Below are 21,049 nucleotides of genomic sequence, written 5' to 3' on the forward strand. Positions count from 1 at the left end.
TGTGTGTAGCCTTCGTCAGCCTCTCCTTAAGAGAAGGCAAGCGTCTACCGTACCCAACTTCCCAGACTGTGCCCTCCGGGTTCTTGGGCCCCAAGTCAAGAGCTAGGGAACAACCCCAAAGACGCCCCCTCTGCCCGATGACCGCGTGCACACGTGCATGCACGCGCGCTGCTGCGCCTCGTTTCGGGCCCCACAGGTGCGGGTGGGATGCGCATCACAGGCTCCTCTGGGGCCTAGAAAAGCCGCCCCCGGGCGGGGCGGGCCGGACTGCCCATCCCGACGAAGGGAAGCGCCGCCAGGCCCAGAAAGCCGGCGGGGTCATGCCGGGGCCACCGCCGGCCAAGGAGGACCCGCTGGAGCTGCGCACCCTCCGGCTGCTCACCGACTACCTGGAGCACTGCGCCCGGAGGCCCGGCCGCGCCCCGCGCCCGCCCACCTCGCTGGAGGCCGCGGTGGTGCGCTCCCTGGCCCCCCAGATACAGGAGCAGTACCAGCTCTCCTGGACCCGCTACCACCGCCTGGGGTCGGGGGACCGCGTGGAGCTGGTGGCGAGCGCGATCGAGAAAGTATTTCTGCACCCCCCGGGCCCCGACTGGGGCCGCGTGGTGGCGCTCCTGGCCTTCGCGGGGTTCCTGCTGGAGAGGCCGCCGACGAGCCACCCGTGGGCGCTGAAAAATTGGGAAGCCACGGTGGACCAGGACTGCCAGAACCTGGTGGCCCTGCTGTGCGCCTGTCTCACCGGGCAGCACCGCGCCTGGCTGGAGGCGCACGGCGGCTGGGTGAGCGGCGCGGGGCCCTGTGCGGGGTGCGGGGCGGCATCCCAAGGCCAGCCCACGCAGCTGGCCCCCACAGGGACCTAGGGGCGGTCGGGCCTTGGGGCGCTCCTTTCAGCGGCACGTTCGTTCGGTGTGAATCCCGGGTTTCTTCTCTCTGGGCCGCTCTCTGGCTCGCCCGCTCCGGAGCAGCCGCGCGGGACTTAAGTTTGCAGCCCCTCCGGGTTTGGGGGTGCGCCCGCGTTAGGCCTCGGTGCTTTTGGTCCTGGGAGATCCGCAAGCTGGTGAAGCCAGCAGTAGGTCCCCGGGCCAGGTGAGTGCTTCCCCCTGAGCCGCCTCTGAGCCCCTCCTGGGAGAGAAGCACCCTCATGCACTCGCAGCTCTGCGTGCGGGCTAGAGAGCACCGGCCAAAAACGTTAGAATGAAAAGCCATGCCCTTCGCCTTCACACCTCTGGTGAGTGTGCGGGGTCACCAGGGGCAGGGCTGACTCAAGGTTCTTTAACTTCAAACGCACCGCCCTCAGCCCTATGAGCGCACCGAGGAGGCGTCCTGGCTCTCGGCTGTATCTGGCTGTATCTCATTGGTCTCTGTAGGCGGTGTAGGCTAGAGCAGCGATTTCCAACCTTTATCTCATCGCACACATAAACTACTACAGTTCTGTCCCACACCTACAATTCCGTCCCAAAAGCTACATTACCTTTTTGTTTTGTTTTTGCCAATCTGACCAAAACAAGAAGGTATAATTTTGATTCACTCACACTGGATAGCTATTCTTATGTTGTCATTTAAAAAAAAATTTTTTTTTTATAATGTAAGGGAAAAGAGGCAGGTGCCGCTGACTAAATAGTTGGGTATTGCATGTTTTAAAAAATCTTGCGGCACACCAGTTGAAAATCGCTGGGCGGGAGGGCCAGGCCCTTGGCCTCCAGCTCCCAAATCATGCTGAAGGGCAAATCAAGCCCCCATCCTTCAGTAAGAGGGTAGCATGTTTCTTGGATTCTGAGTGAGATCCCTGTTTCTTTCCTCTCACCTTTATTGGAGTTGAGTCAACGACTGAAGTAACCCAGATTATAGAATAAATAGAGCCCAAACTATTTAAAAACAGCCATTAAAACAATCCAGGGTGCTAGGCAAGACATTGTAGGAAATTTAGCCCCATGTTGGCAGTTTTGTAGTGATGAATTGGGCTCCATTTGTGAAGAACAGGCAGTATCCAGAACCTTGACTTTGTATAAACAGTTTTGGGTGTTTAGCTTCAATTCCTGCATACTTTGCAGTGTGTGTGTGTGTGTGTGTGTGTGTGTGTGTGTGTGTCTGTCTGTCTGTCTTCATCTTCAATCATGGCTACCTATGAACTCTAAGAACCCCACCTGAGCTGTTTGTCTTAAGGCATTTGGCCCCTAAAAGCCCTCTGCTTAGAGGGAATTGATTAAATTGGGGCGTGGGGGGGGGGGGAAGGGGGAGAGGAGGACATTGTTTTTGCTCTTTAGTTAATCAACATTAGCAAAGGACTATCCTTTTAACATGAAGACACATTTTTCCCAATTGCATAAACGGGGCATGCCCACCACTCTCCCAGATGCCCTTAAAATCTGGAGTCTGGACTCTAATTCGCTTTCTCCCCACTTTTCTGAATGGAGTTGCTTGCTGCGTTTCAAGTGATAGCTTTCAACCTGGTGATCTGGCAGTTTCCCACGTGGCGTCTGTCCTTGGCTCAGGAAAGAACATAACGTATAGGCCTAAGGCAGGGATTTTGTGTGTCAGTTGCAGAACACTGCAATAAAGTGAGTGTAATCTCTCTGTGGTAGAAGGTCTTGCCTTCAATTTGTGTTTAAAAACAAAACAAAAATCATGCAACTCTGTGAAGTCCAATAGAGCGAAGTGCAGTAAGACTAAGGTATGCCCCCTATGAGTCTCCCTCGCTGTTAGGTTTTGAGAGAAGTGAATCAAAAGAAAGAGTATTCCTGTTCTAAGTGACAACCTGAAGTGTCCCGTATGTCTTTTTCTCTCTCCCAGAGTGAATTACTTACAATTCAGAACTCATCAAAAGTTCCTAATTGCAGGTTGCCTATTTGGTATTTCCTTTTTTTAAACTTTTAAAATCTAGGAGTTATCTTACTGTTTCATCTTGAACCTCCTGTGTCTTTTATTGAGTTCAGGTTTGGAGCATTATGGAACAATCTAATTTCCCTTTTCTCCCTCCCCCTCATAGGATGGCTTTTGCCGCTTCTTCAGAGTTACACGGTCATGTGGAAGGGAAGTGATGGCTCCATTTCTTCTGTCATGCCTTGCACTCATAATAGTAATCTATTGGTTTAAAAACTGAGATGCAAAAATTTTATCCTATTTCTACCTGCCTACCTGTGACCAGCCAAGCGAATGTGAGATGTGGAAGAACAGAGTAAGGCACCTCCTGAGACATTTTTACCTGCATCCCTATTCGGAGTCCTGTGGTGACAATTCAGCCGGTGCTTTAATACCTGACAAGTACTCAAAGGAGTGTTAGAGGCACTTGCGTGGCTCTTCCCTGTCTGAGGAAAATGGGAATCTAAAGGCTTATTGCTCCAAAAAATTGTAAATGGGAAACCTGGTGCTAATGTACTGCATTTAGATAAATATGAGACCCTCATTTATCCACAATTTCATTGCTACTGCTGGGTCGGGAGTGAAATGGTGAAATGATATCAAAGTCTCCAAGTACCAGGCTAACAAAGAATGTAATAGTAACATCTTCATAAGGAATTCTTTCTAAAGCCTTTGAAATGGAATTCTCATTTCTAGAATTAATACTAAGAATTTATATTTTCTGACTTTAATAAATTGTTAAATGTCGTCAAAGTTTTAATAAATGTATGAATCTTTAAAAAACAACAACAACCTTAGTTGGTTTTCCTTTAGGATACAATAAGCCTTTATTTTAGTCTTAAAATAACTTGAATTGATGGCAATTTCCTTTTTATTATCTCTTTAAATACAACATGTACAATTCTTTTTACAGTTGATGTATGTACAAGATAATGATTAGACATTTATATATCTTAGCTGTTCACCCTAAGTTTACTACCCATCAGACACCATACAGTTATTAAAATATTATTGATTCTACACACATACACATATATGTATATGTGTATATATATATATATATATTAGTATATATTACTTATGCTGTGCTTTACATTCCCATGACTATTTTTATAAGTGGCAGTTTATATTAATCCCTCCCCTTTTTTTCATCCATCCTCCCAAAACTCCTCTCACTTGGCAACCATCAGTTTGTTCCCTGTATCTATAAGTTTTTCTCGTTTGTTCATTTATTTTTTTTAAATTCAATTACAGCTCACATTAAATACTTTGTATTAGTTTCAGGTGCACAGCATAGGGTTAGACAATCATAATCTTTAAAAAGGACTCCTCCAGATATTTCCAGTACCCACCTGGCACCATACATGGTTATCACTATCTTATTGACTATTTCCTATGCTGTACTTGACATCCCCATGACTATTTTGTGACTACAAATTTGTCCTTTTTAATTCCTATACCTTTTTCAACCTCCCTCATCTCTGACAATCACCAGCATATTCTCTGTATGAGTCTGTTCGATTTTCTTATTTTCTTTAGATTTTACATATAAGTGAAATCATATGGTATTCGTCTTTCTCTGACTTTATTTCACTTAGCATCACAAATGGTAATATTTCATTCTTTTTATGGTGGAGTAGTAATCCATTATATATATATATTCCATTATATATATATATATATATATATATATATATATATATTCCATTTTATATATATATATATTCCATTTTATATATATATATTCACATATTCTTTATCCAATTGTCTGTTGATGGGTACTTGGATTGCTTCTATATCCTGGCTACCCTATCTAATAAGGAGGGAATATGCATATTGACCATCATGCCATCACAAAAATGGCAGCACCCATAGCCACAAGATGGTGGCGCCCAGTCCCCTCAGCCCCGCCAGAGTCCCCCAGTCCTTTCAGCGCCACTGGGGGGGTGCCAGGTGCGTGGTGCGGCCAGACCCACCCTCAGCCCCCAGCTGTCCAGGGCCAGCCCAAGGTGCAAGCAAGCCTCAGATGTTGGCTGCCCAGTTATCTAGGGCCAGCCCAAGGCCCAGGCAAGCCTTGGATGGCAGCTGCCCAGCTGCCCAGGGCCACCCAAGGCTCAGGTAACCAGGGCCGTCCAAGGCTTGAGCTTCCAGCATTGGCAGCAGCAGAAGTGTGATGGGGGTGTTGCCTTCCTCTGATCACCTCCTGCCCCTGAGGGCTCCTGGACTGTGGGAGGGGGCAGGCCGGGCTAAGGGACAGCCCCTCCAGTGCATGATGCACTGTGCCTCTAGTTGTAAATAATGCCGCAGTGAACATAGGAGTGTATATAATCCTTCTAACTAGATTTTTGGGTTTCTTCAGATGTATACCCAGAAGTGGAATAGCTGGGTCATAAGGCCGTTCCATTTTTAAATTTTTTTAAGGAGACTCAATACTGGTTTCTACAGTGGCTGAACCAGTGTACATTCCCACCAACAGCGCACAAGGGTTCCCTTTTCTCCACCCGTCCTTGCCAACACTTGTTTGTAAATTTATTGCCGATAGCCATCCCCACAGTGTATGGTGATACCTCATTGTGGTTGTAATTTGCATTTTTCTGGTTAGTGAAGTTGAGCATCTTTTCATGTCTATTGACCATCTGTATGTCTCTGAAGAAGTGTCTATTCAGGTCCTTTGCCCATTTTTTGATTGGATTTTTTTTGTTTTGTTTTTTTGTTTTGGGGGTGTGTTTGTTTTTGGTGGTGTTGTATACTAGTAAGTTCTTTATAAGTTTTGGACACTAACCCATTATAAGATGTATCATTGTCAAATAGCTTCTCCCATTCAGTAAGTTGTCTTTACATTTGTTAATGGTTTCCTTTGCTATGCATAAAACTTTGATGTGGTCCCATTTGGTTTTTTCTTTTATTTCTCCTGCCCAAAGAGATGTATGGGGGGGGGGGGGGGGGGAATTGCTAAGAGAAATGTATGACAATGTACTGTCTTTGGGTTTTTTTCTAGAAGTTATATAGTTTTAAGTCTTGCTCAAATCCATGAGTTTATTCTAATGTATGGTATAAGAAGGTGGTCTGGGCCCATCCAGTGTGGCTCAGTAGTTGAGCATCAACCTATGAACCAGGAGATCATGGTTCGATTCCCAGTCAGGGCACATGCTTGGGTTGCAGGCTCGATCCCCTGTAGGGGATGGGATGGAGGCAGCTGGTCAATGATTCTCTCTTATCATTGATGTTTCTGTCTCTCTCTCTCTTCTTCCTCTCTGAAATCAATTAAAAAAAAATTTTTTTTAATATTTTTTAAAAGAAGATGGTCTGGTTTGACTATTTGGGGTCTTCTGTGGTTGTATATAAAGTTTTGGATTATTTGTTCTAGTTTTGTGAAAAAAAAGCCATTAATATTATATTAGTTGTGGATTTGCCATAAAAGGCCTTTATTTTATCATAAATGGGTTTGGCTCAGTGGATAGAGCATTGGCTTGCAGACTGAAGGGTTCCAGGTTTGATTCCAGTCAAAGGCATGCACCTCAGTTGCTGGCTCCGCCCAGGCTCAGGGCCCAGATTGGGGCATGTGCAGGAAGCAACCAATTAATGTCTCTCTTACATAAATGTCTCTCTCTCTGTCTTTTCTCCTCTTACTCTTTCTAAAAAAATAAAAAAATAAAAAGTGTATGACTGCTGCGTGGATGCTGATCACATAAAACAGAATTCACCCAGAAGGTCCTGTGCTTGCTGAGATCTCCCCTGGGATGTGCCACTGGGAAGCTAATTGAGTCATACTCTGATGTGGTCATACCCTGCCTCCTGGAAGGGACCCCAGTGATAATAAGTCATTGTCAGATGCTGCCAAAGCAATCCACAGTTTGTAGCTGCCTCTGCTGGTCCTGGGTGTGCACGGGAGGGGCCAAGCTGCACACCAACCCTGGCTTTTATTAGCACCAAGCCTTGGGTAAGGTCAGCAAAAGACCCAAAGCACCCTGAAATCTGCCTCCACTAGCTGGCTGTTAAATTCTCTCTGAAAGAGTATATAGCAGTTGCATCTGGAAGGTTCTCAGTGAGTCATCAGGTAGGGGTGAATGGCGTTCACCAGGTTGATAGAGATTCAACCTCAGCACAAGTAATGGGTCTGAGGCCACTCAACAGAAGTCTCAATGTGCACCAAGGACAGCTGCCACCCGCCTGGGGCCTGTGGGTCTTTGGTGTGGAGCAGGGTCTCAAGGAGTCATCAGGGTAAGGCCAATTAGTATTCGGCCATGTGGAGGGAGGGCTCTGTACAGGAATGATGGCACCAGTTGAGTTGTGCAAGGAATGGGAGAAAGGGGGAGATGGACCTCCTTGAGAGCCATCCAGGAAAGTCTGCACCCTGAGTGCAGGTTGACCACAGCCAGCAGCCTCCTCCACAAGGTGCAAGCTTGCTGGGTAAGGCCACAGGGAGTTGTGAGGCCAGTGCATCTCTTCAGGCTGATGAGGCATCGAGAGGAGTGCCCGACCAGGGAAAGATGGAATTTATGGGCAGTATAGAAGATGGACTCAGTACAAGGACAATGGCCACTATCCTTCTATCCCTCTCCTTGAAGCCACACAACCCCCTCTCTCTCTGTGTATAACTCCAGTCTGCTGAGCCACTGTCTCTTTACTGGAGCCCAGGTTGAGTGCCTGTGCAAGATAATTTGTGTGCTAGCCCTTTAAGAGGGCACCTGGGTTTTTAGCATCCTCCTATCTCTCCCTGGTGGACAGAATCCATGCTGATTTTCACAGCCAGATGTTATATGGCCTCCTCTTCCTGGCACTGGTGCTCTGGACTAGTGAGTCCAGCATGGGGTTGCAATACCCCAGCTCCTCGGTGCCCTTTCTACCTGTTTATGTGGTTCCTTCTATAAATGCTTGATTATAAGACTTTTGTTCAGCTATTTGTAAGACAGTTGCAACTGTAAAAAAAACAAACTGTGTGTATGAATAAAACAAAGCAGAAAGATGAATCTACTGCCAGGCCTTCACTGTGCCAGCTGGGAAACTCAAGGCAACAGAAACAATGAGTTGCGAATTGCTCACAGACCAAGGGGGTTTTATGAGGTACATGTGGAAGTCATTTGGCTTTGTCAGTTAATTGGTTGCCTAGGGGTCTTCCCTATTTGAATCAGGGCAGCTGAGTCACAGGCACAAGACTCATGAGATGGCATGAACAAACTTGGTATCTTGAGGTTGGAGAGTATCCTCTGCTGATTTCTGGGAAGAGCTGTAAATTCCTATTGATATAAGATTGGGTTAAGCTTCCTTTTGTGGGCCTGTGTTGACCTTCTCTGTGTTATCCCTGACATAGAACCAAACTAAATTGTTTCTCCATTTTGGTTTGGTTCTGCAGAACCAAGCCCGTTGCTCACATTGACCAAACCACTGCTAACATGCTGGGCTTGGCTGATTTAGCTGAGGAGGTCAGTGTAAATGGTGGTGGCAAACTGCTCAAGATGACAGGCTGAGCAAGCCCTGGAAAGAGTTACAGTTGTTCTTGGTTCTAATAAATTGGTGATTGAAGAAGCTGGCGCTCTATATGTTTACTCGTGGTTTAGTGAAGCAGGGATAAGCTCTCTGCTTCACTAAACCATGAATAACATATTCTATGTTCTTGGTCACTGATCCATTCTGGAATTCTTTTAGTGTGAGTGGGACTTATTTCTTCTAAAAAAAAAAGAATCAGGGTATGTATTTCAGCATTGTTTATAGAATACCTATTTTCCCCCTACTGACTTAGTAAGCTCTAGTTAATTGGCTTACCTTTCCCTCTACCAATAGCACTTGGTCTCAATTACTATGTTTATAATATGTTTGACTATCTGGTGGTATAAGTCTTATCTCCTCTCCCACTGTTCTTTTTAAAAAATTTCTTGGCTATTTTTGTGAATTGTTTAAAGTAAATTTTAAAAGCCAGTTTATAAAGAACCCATTAAATAAACATTGTTTTAGGATTTTTATTAGGATTGTATTGGATTACACATCAATTTTGAAGTAAGCAGTATCTTTACAATATTGTGTCTTCTACGAACACAAACTGCTGTTCCATTTACTTAGTTCTCGTCATTTTCATCATATAGGTCCTATGTTCTTGTTGAGGGTATTCCAACTCTTTGAGTTCCGTTGCTATTGGGAATGGAATCTGGAGAGGCTGTTTTGCCTTCCCAGAAGCCCTTTCCCATGACACCTCCCTTTTCTTATGGGAAACTCCTCCTCCTCTGTTCTTAAGACATCTGGCTCTGGTGGAGTTGACTTCTCCGCACTTTGCCCCACTCAACATCAGGAACATGACCCAGACCTGGCCTAACAGGGCCCATCCCTAAGTGAAGTTAACAGGACCCAGTTCCAGGATTGCCGTAGACACTCTCAGGTGAGCGCCTTGCCCTGCTTGGGTATCTCCACTGCACAGAGAGCCTGCCTGGAAGAGAAGACCTCCCTGAAGCACAGAAGTCAGAGATTTGGGGTGGGATGGACTATGGAGAAACAGTTCAGGTGTGTGACATTTCGGAAGTCACACCATGTGGCTGTACCTAAAGATACTTGGGACTCAAATTTCCTTTTCTTCATAAACTGATTTTTTTTAATTTTTTAATTTTTAATTTATTTTTTTCTTTTTAATTTGTATTTGCCAAAACCTTTTAAAGCAGAATGTGACTAGAGCACTACACTTCTGTTCACAAAACTTGCTCTGAGTTACTTTCAGACGGCTTTACAACTTGCCTAGGTAGCTTGTATTTCTGCTATGCTAACCAATTTTTTTCTTTGGAGACAAACCCTATGGATAGTTACTACCATCATGTTGGTCAGCTTAGCATACTAACTTCTAGAGGCCATACATGCAGTTGATATCTTCAGGGGATGTTAGGCTTAAAAAGTAGATCTTAGGGGATAATGGTTGTTTTAATCACGCATCTCAGAACACTTTAGGAACAAAAGATTCAGTCTACTTAGGAATCTGCTGAAAGATAAACACTTCAGACCACAAAGCTAACAAACATATCTTACAACAAACATAACCCTACTAGAGGCCCAGTGCACAAAATTTGTGCACGGCGGGTGTGTGTGTGTGTGTCCCTCAGCTCAACCTGCACCCTCTTGCAATCTGGGACCCCTATGAGGATGTCTGACTGCCAGTTTAGGCCCGATCCTGCAGTGGGATCAGGCCTAAACTAGCAGTCAAACATCCCTCTCACAATCCAGGACCACTAGCTGCTAAACACTCACCTGCCTGCCTGCCTGATCACCCCTACCCACTTGCCTGCCTGCCTAATCACCTAACTGTTTGCCTTCCTACCTGATCACCCTAACTGCCTCTGCCTCAGCCCCTGCCACCGGGGCTTCATGTGGAAGGATGTCCAAAATGACATCCAGAAGGTCATTCAGCTGTCCAGTCTAATTGGCATATTACATTTTTATTATTATAGACTAGAGGCCTGGTGCATAAAATTCATGCATGGGGATGGGGGATGTGTGTCCCTCAGCCCAACCTGGATCATCTTAAATCTGGGATCCCTCTCACAATCCAAGACTGCTGGTTCCCAACTGCTTGCCTGCCTGCCTGCCCCTGCCCCTGACTGCTTCTGCCTGCAAGCCTGATCACCCCGAAACCACTCCCCTGCTAGCCTGATTGATGCCTAACTGTTCCCCTGCTGGCCTGATTGCCCCTATCTGCCCTTCCCTGCTGGCCTGGCCACTCCAACTGTCATCCCCAGTAGCCTGGCCACCCCCAACTGCCCTCCCCTGCAGGCCTGCTTGCCCCTAATTGTCCTGCCATGCAGGCCTGGTCACCCCTACCTGCTCTCCCCTGCAGGCCTGCTTCCCCCCCTACTGTTCTCCCCTGTAGGCCTGGTCCCTCCCAATGCCCCCCCAACTGCCCCTCCCTGCAGGCCTGGTTGCCCCAACTGCCCTCCCCTGCAGGCCTGGTCACCCCTAACTACTCTCCCTGCAGGCCTGGTCTCCCCCAACTGTCCTCCCCTGCCAGCCTGGTCACCCCCAATTGCTGTCCTCTGTAGGCCTGGTCACCCCTAACTACTCTCCCTGCAGGCCTGGTCACCCCCATCTGTTCTCCCCTTCAGGCCTGGTCCTTCCAACTGCCCTCCCCTGTTGGCCTGGTCATTCCCAACTGCCCTCCCTTTCAGGCCTGGTCCCTCCAACTTCCCTCCCCTGCTGACCTAATCACCCACAACTGCCCTCCCCTGTTGGCCATCTTGTGTCCACATGGGGGTGGCCATCTTGTGTGTTGGAGTGACAGTCATATTACCTCTTTGTTATTACCTCTTTGTTAGATAGGCTACTTTCCCTCTATACCTACTTTGAGCATTTTTATCATAAATGAATGCTGAATTTTGGCAAATGCTTTTCTGCATCTATTGAGATGATCATGTGATTTTTATCCTTCATTTTGTTTATGTGGTGTCCACATTGATTTTCTAATTTGTAGATGTTTAATAGTCCTTGCATCCCTGGAATTAACCCATTGATAATGGTGTAAGATCTTTTTAAGGTTTGCTAAATATTTTGTTGAGGATTTTTGCATCTATTTTCACCATTGATATTGTAATTTTTTTATGGTGATCTTGTCTGATTTTGGTACAAGGGTAATGCTGGTCTCATAAAATGAATTTGGAAGTATTCTCTTCAGTTTTTGGTAGAGTTTGAAAGGATTGGCATTAATTCTTGAATGTTTGATAGATTTCATCAGTGAAGACATCTGATCCTTGACTTTGGTTTGTAGGGAGTTTTAAATTACTGATTCAGTCTCCTTACTAATATTTGGTCTGTTCAGATTTCTATTTCTTTATGATTCAGTCTTGGGAGATTGTATTAGGACTTTATCAATTTATTGTTCAATTTGTTGGCATATAATTTTTCATAGAATTCTCTTATTTTTCATGCTTCTGTGATATCAGTTGTAACATGTCTTTTATTGCTTTTATTTTTGAGCCCTCTCTTTTTTTCATTAGATTTTTAGTGACCTTCACATACCCGGAATCACATTAATCAATCATTAGTTCATTACATATCATCATTGGTCCGTGCCTGCATGGATTTCTTATTTATTTTTAATAAGACAAGTAAGGATCGTGAACCTACCACACAGTATAAAAGCCCAGACATTAACCAAAACGTATATAGCTCTGTGATCTTTTCCAAGCCTTTCCTTCTTCAAGCACTTAAAACTACAAAATTAAGTGCTTGCTATGATGTGACAGGGCTAACCTAAACTGAGAATTCAAGGATGGCCTCCATGTGGAGGTAATGTCTGAGTTCCGGGAAGATGAAGAGCCCTGAGGAATAGAGAGGAAGAAACCAGAAATGTGATAAAATTAAAAAGGAGTCAATGCTTTAAGAGAACAGTCACCAACCTTTCGGACCTCACAGACCACCGGTTGGCGACTGCTGCTTTAAGAAGTCAGGCCTCCTTAGCATCACATGACAAAGACTGCAGGAGTAATTTAGAGCTGATTTGATTTCTGATTTGATCCACAGGGCTCTTACCTGGAGTGGAGATCCTCATTCTCCTTCCACTGGATCTTGACTGGCATCTCCACTCCATTATCCCTTTTGCAGGGCAATGATCCAGTGAGGTGTCAAGTGAATACTCTATATCTCGTTGCCACATGAACATATAAGTGGATGCACATAGGGCAAACCAATGTTGTTCAAGGGTCAGCTGTATAATCTAAGTTGGCTTCTGACAGTCCATGCCTAATGCAGTACACAAGTGATCATGCATATTTTACGTGTCAATTGTCTAACACCCACCTGATTAGTATGCTCAGCCTTCATGTCCATGACCACTGTTTATACCTATAAAACTTATATTGAACATTGTTGTGTTACTGTGCTAGGGCTGCCATAACAAAATACCATACATGGAGTGGCTTAAACAAATATTTATTTCTCACAGTTCTCTAAGATCAAGGTGTCAGCAGCATTGGTTTCTCCTGAGCTTCTTTCCTTGGTTTGCACTCAGATGGCGATCCCTTATATCACACATCTCTTGTATCTCTTCTTATGAGGACACCAGTCCTATTGGATTAGAGCCCGGCCCTTATGACCTCATCTAACCTTAATTATAAATACCTCTTTGAAGGCCCTGTTTCCAAATGTAGTCCCATTGGGGGATAGGACTTTAACATATGAATTCTGTCTTTAACAACTGTCAATCCCTCATCCTCTTTGAAGTGGGACCCAAGCAACTCTTTCCTCCTAGCAGTCTTTCATGTTGAAGCCAGAAAGCTTACTTAAAAGCCAACCTATTGGTGTCAAATTCCCAATATTAAGTCCTATGATGGTGCCCTCAGCTTTCAATACAGTTCAGATTGCTTAAATTAACCCATAAGCATCTATGGCATTGACATCTTTGTCAACTCTCTGGTCTTAAATTCCACTATGTACAAGCCACCCACCACACACACTGCCTTTTCCCCCTCTGCCTGCCTCCCCTGCCCCGAACCCTTCCCCCCGCTACCCCCTCACTCCCCAACCCCACTCCCCCACACACACACTGAGCTGCTGCTTTATGGAAGTGATTACAACTTTCCAATTTCAGGTTTTGTTCTGTGGGTTTTCATCTGCTCTTCTATCTATTGCATTCTTAAAATTGATTTAAGAAAGAGAGAGAAAAGGAGAGGAAGAAAGAGAGACATCAGTTGATTGTTCCACTTACTTATGCATTCATTGGTTGATTCTTTATGTGACTGATGAGAGATCAAACCTGCAACCTTGGCATCTCAGGACAACATTCTAACTGAGCTCCCCATCCAGGACTACTCTCAATTCCATCTCCTAAGCAAGTAGCTCTGTGTGAGCTGTTTTGGATCCTGCCTGTGCGGATGATCATGGGGCATTTTTCTTATTGATTTGCTCACCTGTCACTAGCTGGTCCTGGCTGCTGAGCTGTCTTGCTAATGATCATTACCCAACCTTTTTTTTTTTTTTGCTTTGGTACATTTATATATTGTAATATGCTTGCCCCTGAACCATTATTTATCACATACTGTAATTGTATTATATTATCTATATTTATAATGTGTTACAATACTGTGCTATACTGATCTCTATGGCTTATTTACATTCATTGTAAGTTTTTTACTCTTAAACATTGATCTTATCCCCCTCCCTACCCCCAACACCTATTCCTGGATAACCATTATACCCTGTTTTTTATAAGTTTGACTTTTTTAGATTCCACATATAAGTGATATCATACAGTACATTGTGTCTTTCCCTGTCTGTTTTACCTCATTTAGAATAGTGTGCTCAAGGTCCATCTATATTGTAAATAGCAGGATATCTTCCTTTCACATGACTAAATAATATTCCAGTGTGTGTGTGTGTGTGTGGCATATATATATATATGCCAGATCTTTTTAATCCATACATCTGTTGATGAGCATTTAGGTTGTTTCCATATCTTGGCTATTGTGAATAATGCTGCAATAAAGTTGGAAGTGCCTATATCTCTTAAAAATCTTGTTTTCATTTCTTCTAAGTACTGTATTTTTCAGACCATAAGACGCTCCAGACCATAAGACGCACCAGTTTTTAGAGAAGGGAAATGAAGAAAAAAGATTCTGAAACAAATAGTGTCCTAAAATATTTTATGTGCATTAAAACCCAACATCACAGTCATAAACACATGTAATCAACCCTGTAAAGTAAACAGCAGCATTTAGAACCATTTTAGAGCTGGGCAAGCACACAGAGACCACACAGAGCCGGGCAAGTAAAAAAACTTTTTTTTTAAAGTATATGTGTAGGCTATATTTGGACCATAAGACGCAGGGACTTTTCCCCCCCACTTCTGGGGGGGAAAAAGTGCGTCTTATGGTCCGAAAAATACGGTATATACCTAGAAGTAGAATTGCTGGATTGTTAACGATAGGTCTACTTTTTTTTTTTTTTCCTTTTTTCTAATGGCAGATCTACTTTTAATTTTTTTTAGGAACCTCCATATTTTTTTCCATAGTGGCTAGACCAATTTACATTCCCACCGACAATACACAAGGGTTCCCTTTTCACCACATCTTCACCAGCACCTTTGTTTTCTTGTCTTCTTGATGAAAGCCATTCTGACAGGCAAGAGGTAGATACCTCATTGTGGTTTTGCTTCGCATTTCCCTGATGGTTAGTGATGCTGATACCTTTTCTTGTGCCCTTTTGCCGTCTTGATGTCCTCTTTGGAAAAACATCTATTTAGTTTATGTACATTTTTTAATTCGATTTGTTTGGTTTTTGTTATTCAGTTGTATGAGCTCTTTATATATTTTGCATATTAACCCCTTATCTGGCATATGGTTTGCAAATATCTTCTCCTATCCTGTAGGTTGCCTTTTCATTTTAATTATTACTTTTGCTGTGTAGAAACTTTTGAGTATATAGCCCCATTTGTTTTTGTTGTTTGTGCTTTTAGTGCCATGTCCAAAAAAATCATTGCCAAGACTAATGTTGAGGACCATTTCCCCTACATTTTAATCTAGGAGTTTGTGGTATTAAGTCTTACATTTAAGTCTTTTATCCATTTTAAGTTAATGTTTGTGAGTGGTGTGATATAGGGATCCAATTTTATTATTATGCATGTGTTTCTCTAGTGTTCTCAACACTATTTGTTGAAGAGACTATCCTTTACTCATTGGGTATTCTCAGCTTCTTTGTCAAATATTCGTTGACTGAATATGCCAGGATTTAATTCTGGGCTATTCAGTTTCTTCAGTCTGTAGGGTCTATTTTTGTGCTTATTATTATTTGTAAATAATAATAATAATCACAATTAATCAATCATTAGTTCACTACATATTCATCATTGGTCTGTGCCTACATGGATTTCTTGTTTATTTTTAATAAGACAAGTAAGGATCGTGAATCTACCACACGGTATAAAAGCCCAGACTTTAACCAAAACATATATGGCTCTGGCGTCTTTTCCAAGCCTTTCCTTCTTCAAGCACTATTTGTTGAAGAGACTCATTGGGTGTTCTCAGCTTATGAGAACATAATACTGTTTTTATTACTATGGTTTTCTACTATAGTTTGAAATCAGAAAGTATGACACCTCTGGCTTTGTTTTTGTTTTCGTGGGGTTTTTTTCAGGATTGCTTTGATTATGTGGTTCCACACAAGTTTTAAGATTGTTTCTATTTCTGTGAAGAATGTCTTTAGTATTTTGATGGAGATTGTGTTGAAGCATGGCTTTGGCTCATATGAACATTTTAACAATATTAATTCTAACAATTCGTGAACACATGATGTCCCCAGATTCGTTTGTGTCTTCTTTGATTTCTTTCTTCAAAGTTTTGTAGTTTTCATTATATAGATTTTTCACTTACTTGATTAGGAAAAAAATTCGTTTTATTGTGAATGGGATAGTCTTTATTTCTTTTTCAGATTAGTATAAAGTAATGCAGCTCACTTCTGTATGTTGATTTTGTATCCTGCTACTTTACTGAAATTGTTGATTGGATCCAACAGCTTTTTTCACTAACTCTTTTGGATTTTCTCTATATAAAATCATACCTTCAGGCTCACTCGCTGATCTGGTGGCTGTGACTACTAGGCGTGGAGCAGGCACGGAGATGGAAAATCCAGTTATCAAAATTGGCTCCAGAAAAGAGAACCTAACATCTATTAACAATGGAAAAATTTGAGAACATTACAAAAAAAAGCCACCATTCCTCAAAACACCAGGACCAGATGGCGTTACAACTTTAAAAAATCCTTCATGAAGAAGACAGATCTTAAGCCACATGATGGATTCAGAAGCTCATAAAAAGAGGTCACCAATCATAGCATCTTCAAAACAAGAGATAGCAACTCATAATACAGATGTTGGTGGAATTAAACCTTATATGTGTGGCTGCGGTGCAGCTGTCAGCAATGTAGCATTCACATATCCCATTCAGAAGGTGCTCTTTCGGCAACAGCTGTATGGAATCAAAACCAGGGATGCAATGCTTCAGGTGAGGAGGGATGGATTTCAAAACTTGTATCGTGGAAGTCTTCCCCCATTAATGCTGAAGACAACGTCATTAGCACTTATGTTTGGTGTGTATGAGGATTTAACTTGCTTTCTCCGTAAGCATATCCGTACCCCACAATTTGCAGCCCATAGCATGGCAGCATTATTTGCAGGGACAACAGAAGCAATTTTCACTCCATTGGAAAGAGTTCAGACACTGCTTCAAGACCAAAAATATCATGATAAATTTACAAACACTTACCAGGTTTTCAAGGCACTGAAATGTTATGGAGTTGGAGAGTATTATCGAGGCTTGATACCTATTCTTCTCCGTAATGGGCTCTGCAATGTCCTTTTTTTTGGCCTTCGAGGTCCTATTAAGGAGCGTCTTCCTACCGTAACGACCCGCAGTGGTCACATGGTCACTGATTTTATCTGTGGAGGTCTGTTGGGTGCCATGTTGGGAGTCTTATCTTTTCCAATTAATGTTGTAAAAGTTCGCACGCAGTCTCAAATTGGTGGGGAATTTCAGTCTTTTCCCAAGGTTTTCAAAATAATCTGGTTGGAACGAGACAGGAAATTGACAAATCTTTTCAGAGGTGCCCATCTAAATTACCACCGGACCATCATCTCTTGGGGCATAATCAATGCATCTTATGAATTCCTGTTAAAGGTTATATGAAAGAAATAATCAACTAAGTGCCGTTTACCAATTGACTAGACCTTCAACGAAGAATGTGGTTTGGCCTCATTTCTAATTGGCCAAATGAATGCTGGTATAAATTCAGGGCACAATGAATTATGGCAAAGCTGTTTCCCTTAAGCACCAACAAATTCAGAATAAAAGGTTTCAATAGGAAAATGTAAGGATTTGGGGTTTTTGTTTGTTTGTTTGTTTAAAATATGTTTCTATTGATTTTAAAGAGAGGACAGGAGAGAGAGAGAGAGAGAGAGAGAGAGAGAGAGAGAGAGAGAGAGAGAGAGAAACATCAATAATGAGTGAGAATCATCAATTGTCACCTCCTGCAAATCCACTACTAGGGATCAAGCCCTGGGCCTGTGGCCTGGTACCCGAGCATGTGCTGAGACGAGGAATTGAATGGCAATCTTCTGGTTCCTGGGTCAATGCTCAATCACTGAACCACATCGCCCAGGCTGTTTGTTTAGTTTTGTTTTCATTATTACCTGAGAACTTTGGGCTAATTGCTTGGTTAATAGCTGTCTATCTGATGGACGGCTTTTGATGAGGAAACTAATAGCCAATATGGTCTTTTTCCCCAAAAGTCTTTAAATCTTCTGTATTAAAATGTAAGTGGCCATGACCAGCCAGAGAAAATGCTCCTAGGGCCCCTTTAATTTGGCAGGCTTACTCTTATTACTCCATTTCTTGCTTCTCTCCTCTTAGGAGGAGTTGCAAAGTATAGTCTTTGCTAAACTGAAGCATATATACACAAGGAGCACGACAGATAAGAAAGCTTAATGGGCGTAAGCTTTTATGATAAATTGCTTGCATTAGTTTTGAAACACCTTTTGGGATAATTATTATCCATGCTGCTTCTATTTAGGCATGGTAGACTCAAGCAGCTAGTGAAAGCTCCCATTTGCTTTCTAGATTTGAAAGTTTCTGTCTAGTTCTGAATGTGACCTTCAACTTGTCCAAAATATCCTTGTGTTAATTTCACTTATTCCATTGCCATAAGGTGGGGAGACTTAAATTTTGTCATGGGCATTTCATCTTATTAAGTTTCATATCTACACTAATAAAATAGAAATATGTAAATTGACCATCACTTCGCAAATGCCCACCAGCCAATTAGCAGACAAAGATGGCAGTGGCCACAGTGCCAGCCAGAGCAAACAGGAAGCTTGGGTCGCCCCTTGCAATGGAGAAAACCAAGCTTCCCGCCCACCCAGACTGGCCACCAAAGGAGGGGCCTGTGAGCAGAGGACACAGAGCCAGCCCAGGTGCACAGGAGGCTTGGGTCACCATTGCCCAGACCAGCAGCCAAGGGAAGGGCCTGCAAACAGTCCTCAGCCCCTTACCCAAACTGGCCATGTTCTCAGGGGGTAAGGAGTCCCCACTGGGGGCCATGGCCAGCCTGCAAATAGCCATCAGCTCCTCACCCAGGCTGACCAGGCACCCCAGTGGGGACCCCTCCCTGAAGGAGGTGTGGCCATCCTGAAAACTGCCCTCAGCCCCTCACCCAATCTGGCCATGCCCTCTCAGCAGGAACCCTCACCCCATGGGGGTGTGGCTGGCCTGCAAACTGCCCCAGACCCTTGCCCAGGCCAGCACTGTCCCCAGTGGGTATCCCTACCCCAATGGGGGCATGACCGGACTGCAAACCACCACAGGCCCCTTGCCCAAGCCACCCTATCCCTCAAGGGAACCCCCACTCTGATCTATGATACCCTGCAGGGCAAGCCAGCCGGCCCCCACCCATGTACCAGGCCTCTATCTATATTAATAAAAGGGTAATATGCTAATTAGACTGGGAGACCTTCCAGGAGACCTTCCAGATGTTCTTCTGGACAAAGCCATAGTGGCAAGCCAAGGTAGAGCCAATTAGGGGCTAAGAGGGGGGGTCAGTTGGGGGTGAGCAGGCCAGGATGGGAAGGCAGTTGTGGGTGATCAGATGGGGGAGGGCAGTTGGGGGTGATCAGGCTGGAGAGGGCAGTTTGGGGCAGGCAGGCCAGCGGGGCGGGGGGAGGGGCAGTTGGGAGAGAGGTCAGCAGGCAGAGTGGTTAGGGGTAATCAGGCAGGCAGGTGAGCGGTTAGGAGCCAGTCCTGAATTGCAAGAGGAATCCCAGATTGGAGAAGATGCAGGCAAGGCTGAGGGACACCCTCCTCATGTGCAAATTTTGTGCACCAGTCCACTAGTTAATTATATAAAAATCAAACTCTCTTTAGATGGATTTCTTTGAATTATTGTTGCCAACTTAGCAAAAAGTTGGGGGTTTTTGCCCTTTAGGTACTAGTTCATCTTACCAAGTATTCTGTTCTCTTGAAACACCTTTTAAAAAATTCTTCCATACAATTTTATTTTAAAAGTTTACTTAATAGGAGCCCAGATTTTTCTTTCTTTCTGGTTTCTCAATGTTTTGGGGGAGAGGGGAAACTCAGGAAAGCTTTCATCCCACAATGTTAGCTATGTGTTGTTGTTTTTGTTTTTGTTTTTTTGTGTGTTGTTTTTTTTTTTTTTGGTTTAGCTTTGGAAATAGGGACTTCTATTAGGATTTTTACGTTTTGGGAGCCCAATTTTACCATTTTATCATTAAAACAGTTTGAGATGATAAGATCTAAATAAAGATATTTGAAGAGTTAATTTTAAATTTCTAGAAGTTGGAAATAGCTAGATAGTCATCCCTTACCTAACAAAAATGTATTTTTCAAAGGAATCAGATTTTAAAATTTATTTTCCCAATTAGGCAAAATGATTCATACAACAGTTGAATGATTAATAAAACACGAAACATCCTAGAAAAGTGGTTTATTTTTTAAAAACCTACATCTGTAAATATGTAGTTACAATTGCTTTCCAGCATCTGACATAGCAGAGTAGTCAGGTTTCTTATTACCAGTTTTTCAGCAGTCTGGGTAATTGCGTATGAAAATGTGCACATAATGATTAAAATAAAATCAGGGTCTCAATTATTCCGTTTCTGGGCAGATAGTGCAAAACAGATGTTTACCTCTACTTGCAGTATGGCTGGTCAAATAAAATGATCATCCTTCTTCCAACCAAAAGGATTAGGAGGCATAGTCAAGTGTTTGTTAGGCAATAATCAAGCTCGGAGATTTACAACAGCTCTGTCTGACAATGTTGTGCTCAAAATGGCAGTCGACTTTAGCAACCAAGGTGCGGAGGTAAAGATTTCAGAAAACTGTCACCAAATACACATAACATCCTTTGGCGTATCAAATAGAGTCAAGAGTGAGGATTGGAAGTGGTTCAGAAATAAATGACATTGGTGCCTGACCCCTCATGTGTGTGTGTGTGTGCCCCTGAGTGCTGCTTGTCTAGGTGCACCAAGAATGTGGCAGGTGTGTTAGCCTGAGGTCATGCTCTGGCCCAGGAAGTGGACTCCCCCCGCCTTCGGTTCTGCAGGGCTTGCTTTTGTCTTTACACTCCGTGCAGGTAGTAGAAACCTAACTTCTAAAGCACTTTGTAAAATACAAGTGAAGTGAGAATGTGAAGGAGGATGGTTTGGTTTCTGCTGTCTCAATCT

General features: G+C 43.5%; 2 protein-coding genes and 1 long non-coding RNA gene across 3 annotated transcripts; all 3 read left to right on the plus strand.

Moving 5' to 3' along the window:
• Positions 1–320: 320 nt before the first annotated feature.
• On the plus strand, positions 321–1,376 carry BCL2L10 (BCL2 like 10). The gene is made up of 2 exons (XM_036430767.1): positions 321–779; positions 1,368–1,376. The coding sequence occupies exons 1-2, from the start codon at positions 321–323 to the stop codon at positions 1,374–1,376; spliced, it is 468 nt and encodes a 155-aa protein (XP_036286660.1).
• A 1,526-nt stretch (positions 1,377–2,902) lies between these two features.
• LOC118721131 lies at positions 2,903–20,467 on the plus strand. Its single transcript, XR_004988625.1, has 3 exons — positions 2,903–2,913; positions 18,957–18,964; positions 20,307–20,467. It is a non-coding gene; the product is annotated as an uncharacterized LOC118721131 (long non-coding RNA).
• Positions 16,347–17,676, plus strand: LOC118721126 (mitochondrial nicotinamide adenine dinucleotide transporter SLC25A51-like). The gene has a single exon (XM_036441766.2). It carries the CDS (start codon positions 16,608–16,610, stop codon positions 17,499–17,501), a length of 894 nt encoding a protein of 297 aa, XP_036297659.1. The 5' UTR covers positions 16,347–16,607; the 3' UTR covers positions 17,502–17,676.
• Positions 20,468–21,049: the final 582 nt, after the last annotated feature.

This window comes from Pipistrellus kuhlii, unplaced genomic scaffold, assembly GCF_014108245.1.
Source record: "Pipistrellus kuhlii isolate mPipKuh1 unplaced genomic scaffold, mPipKuh1.p scaffold_m20_p_1, whole genome shotgun sequence".
Lineage (NCBI taxonomy): Eukaryota > Metazoa > Chordata > Mammalia > Chiroptera > Vespertilionidae > Pipistrellus > Pipistrellus kuhlii.

Coding starts and splice junctions, on each gene's coding strand:
- BCL2L10 (XM_036430767.1), top strand. CDS start 321: ATGCCGGGGCCACCGCCGGCCAAGGAGGACCCGCTGGAGCTGCGCACC.
- LOC118721126 (XM_036441766.2), top strand. CDS start 16,608: ATGATGGATTCAGAAGCTCATAAAAAGAGGTCACCAATCATAGCATCT.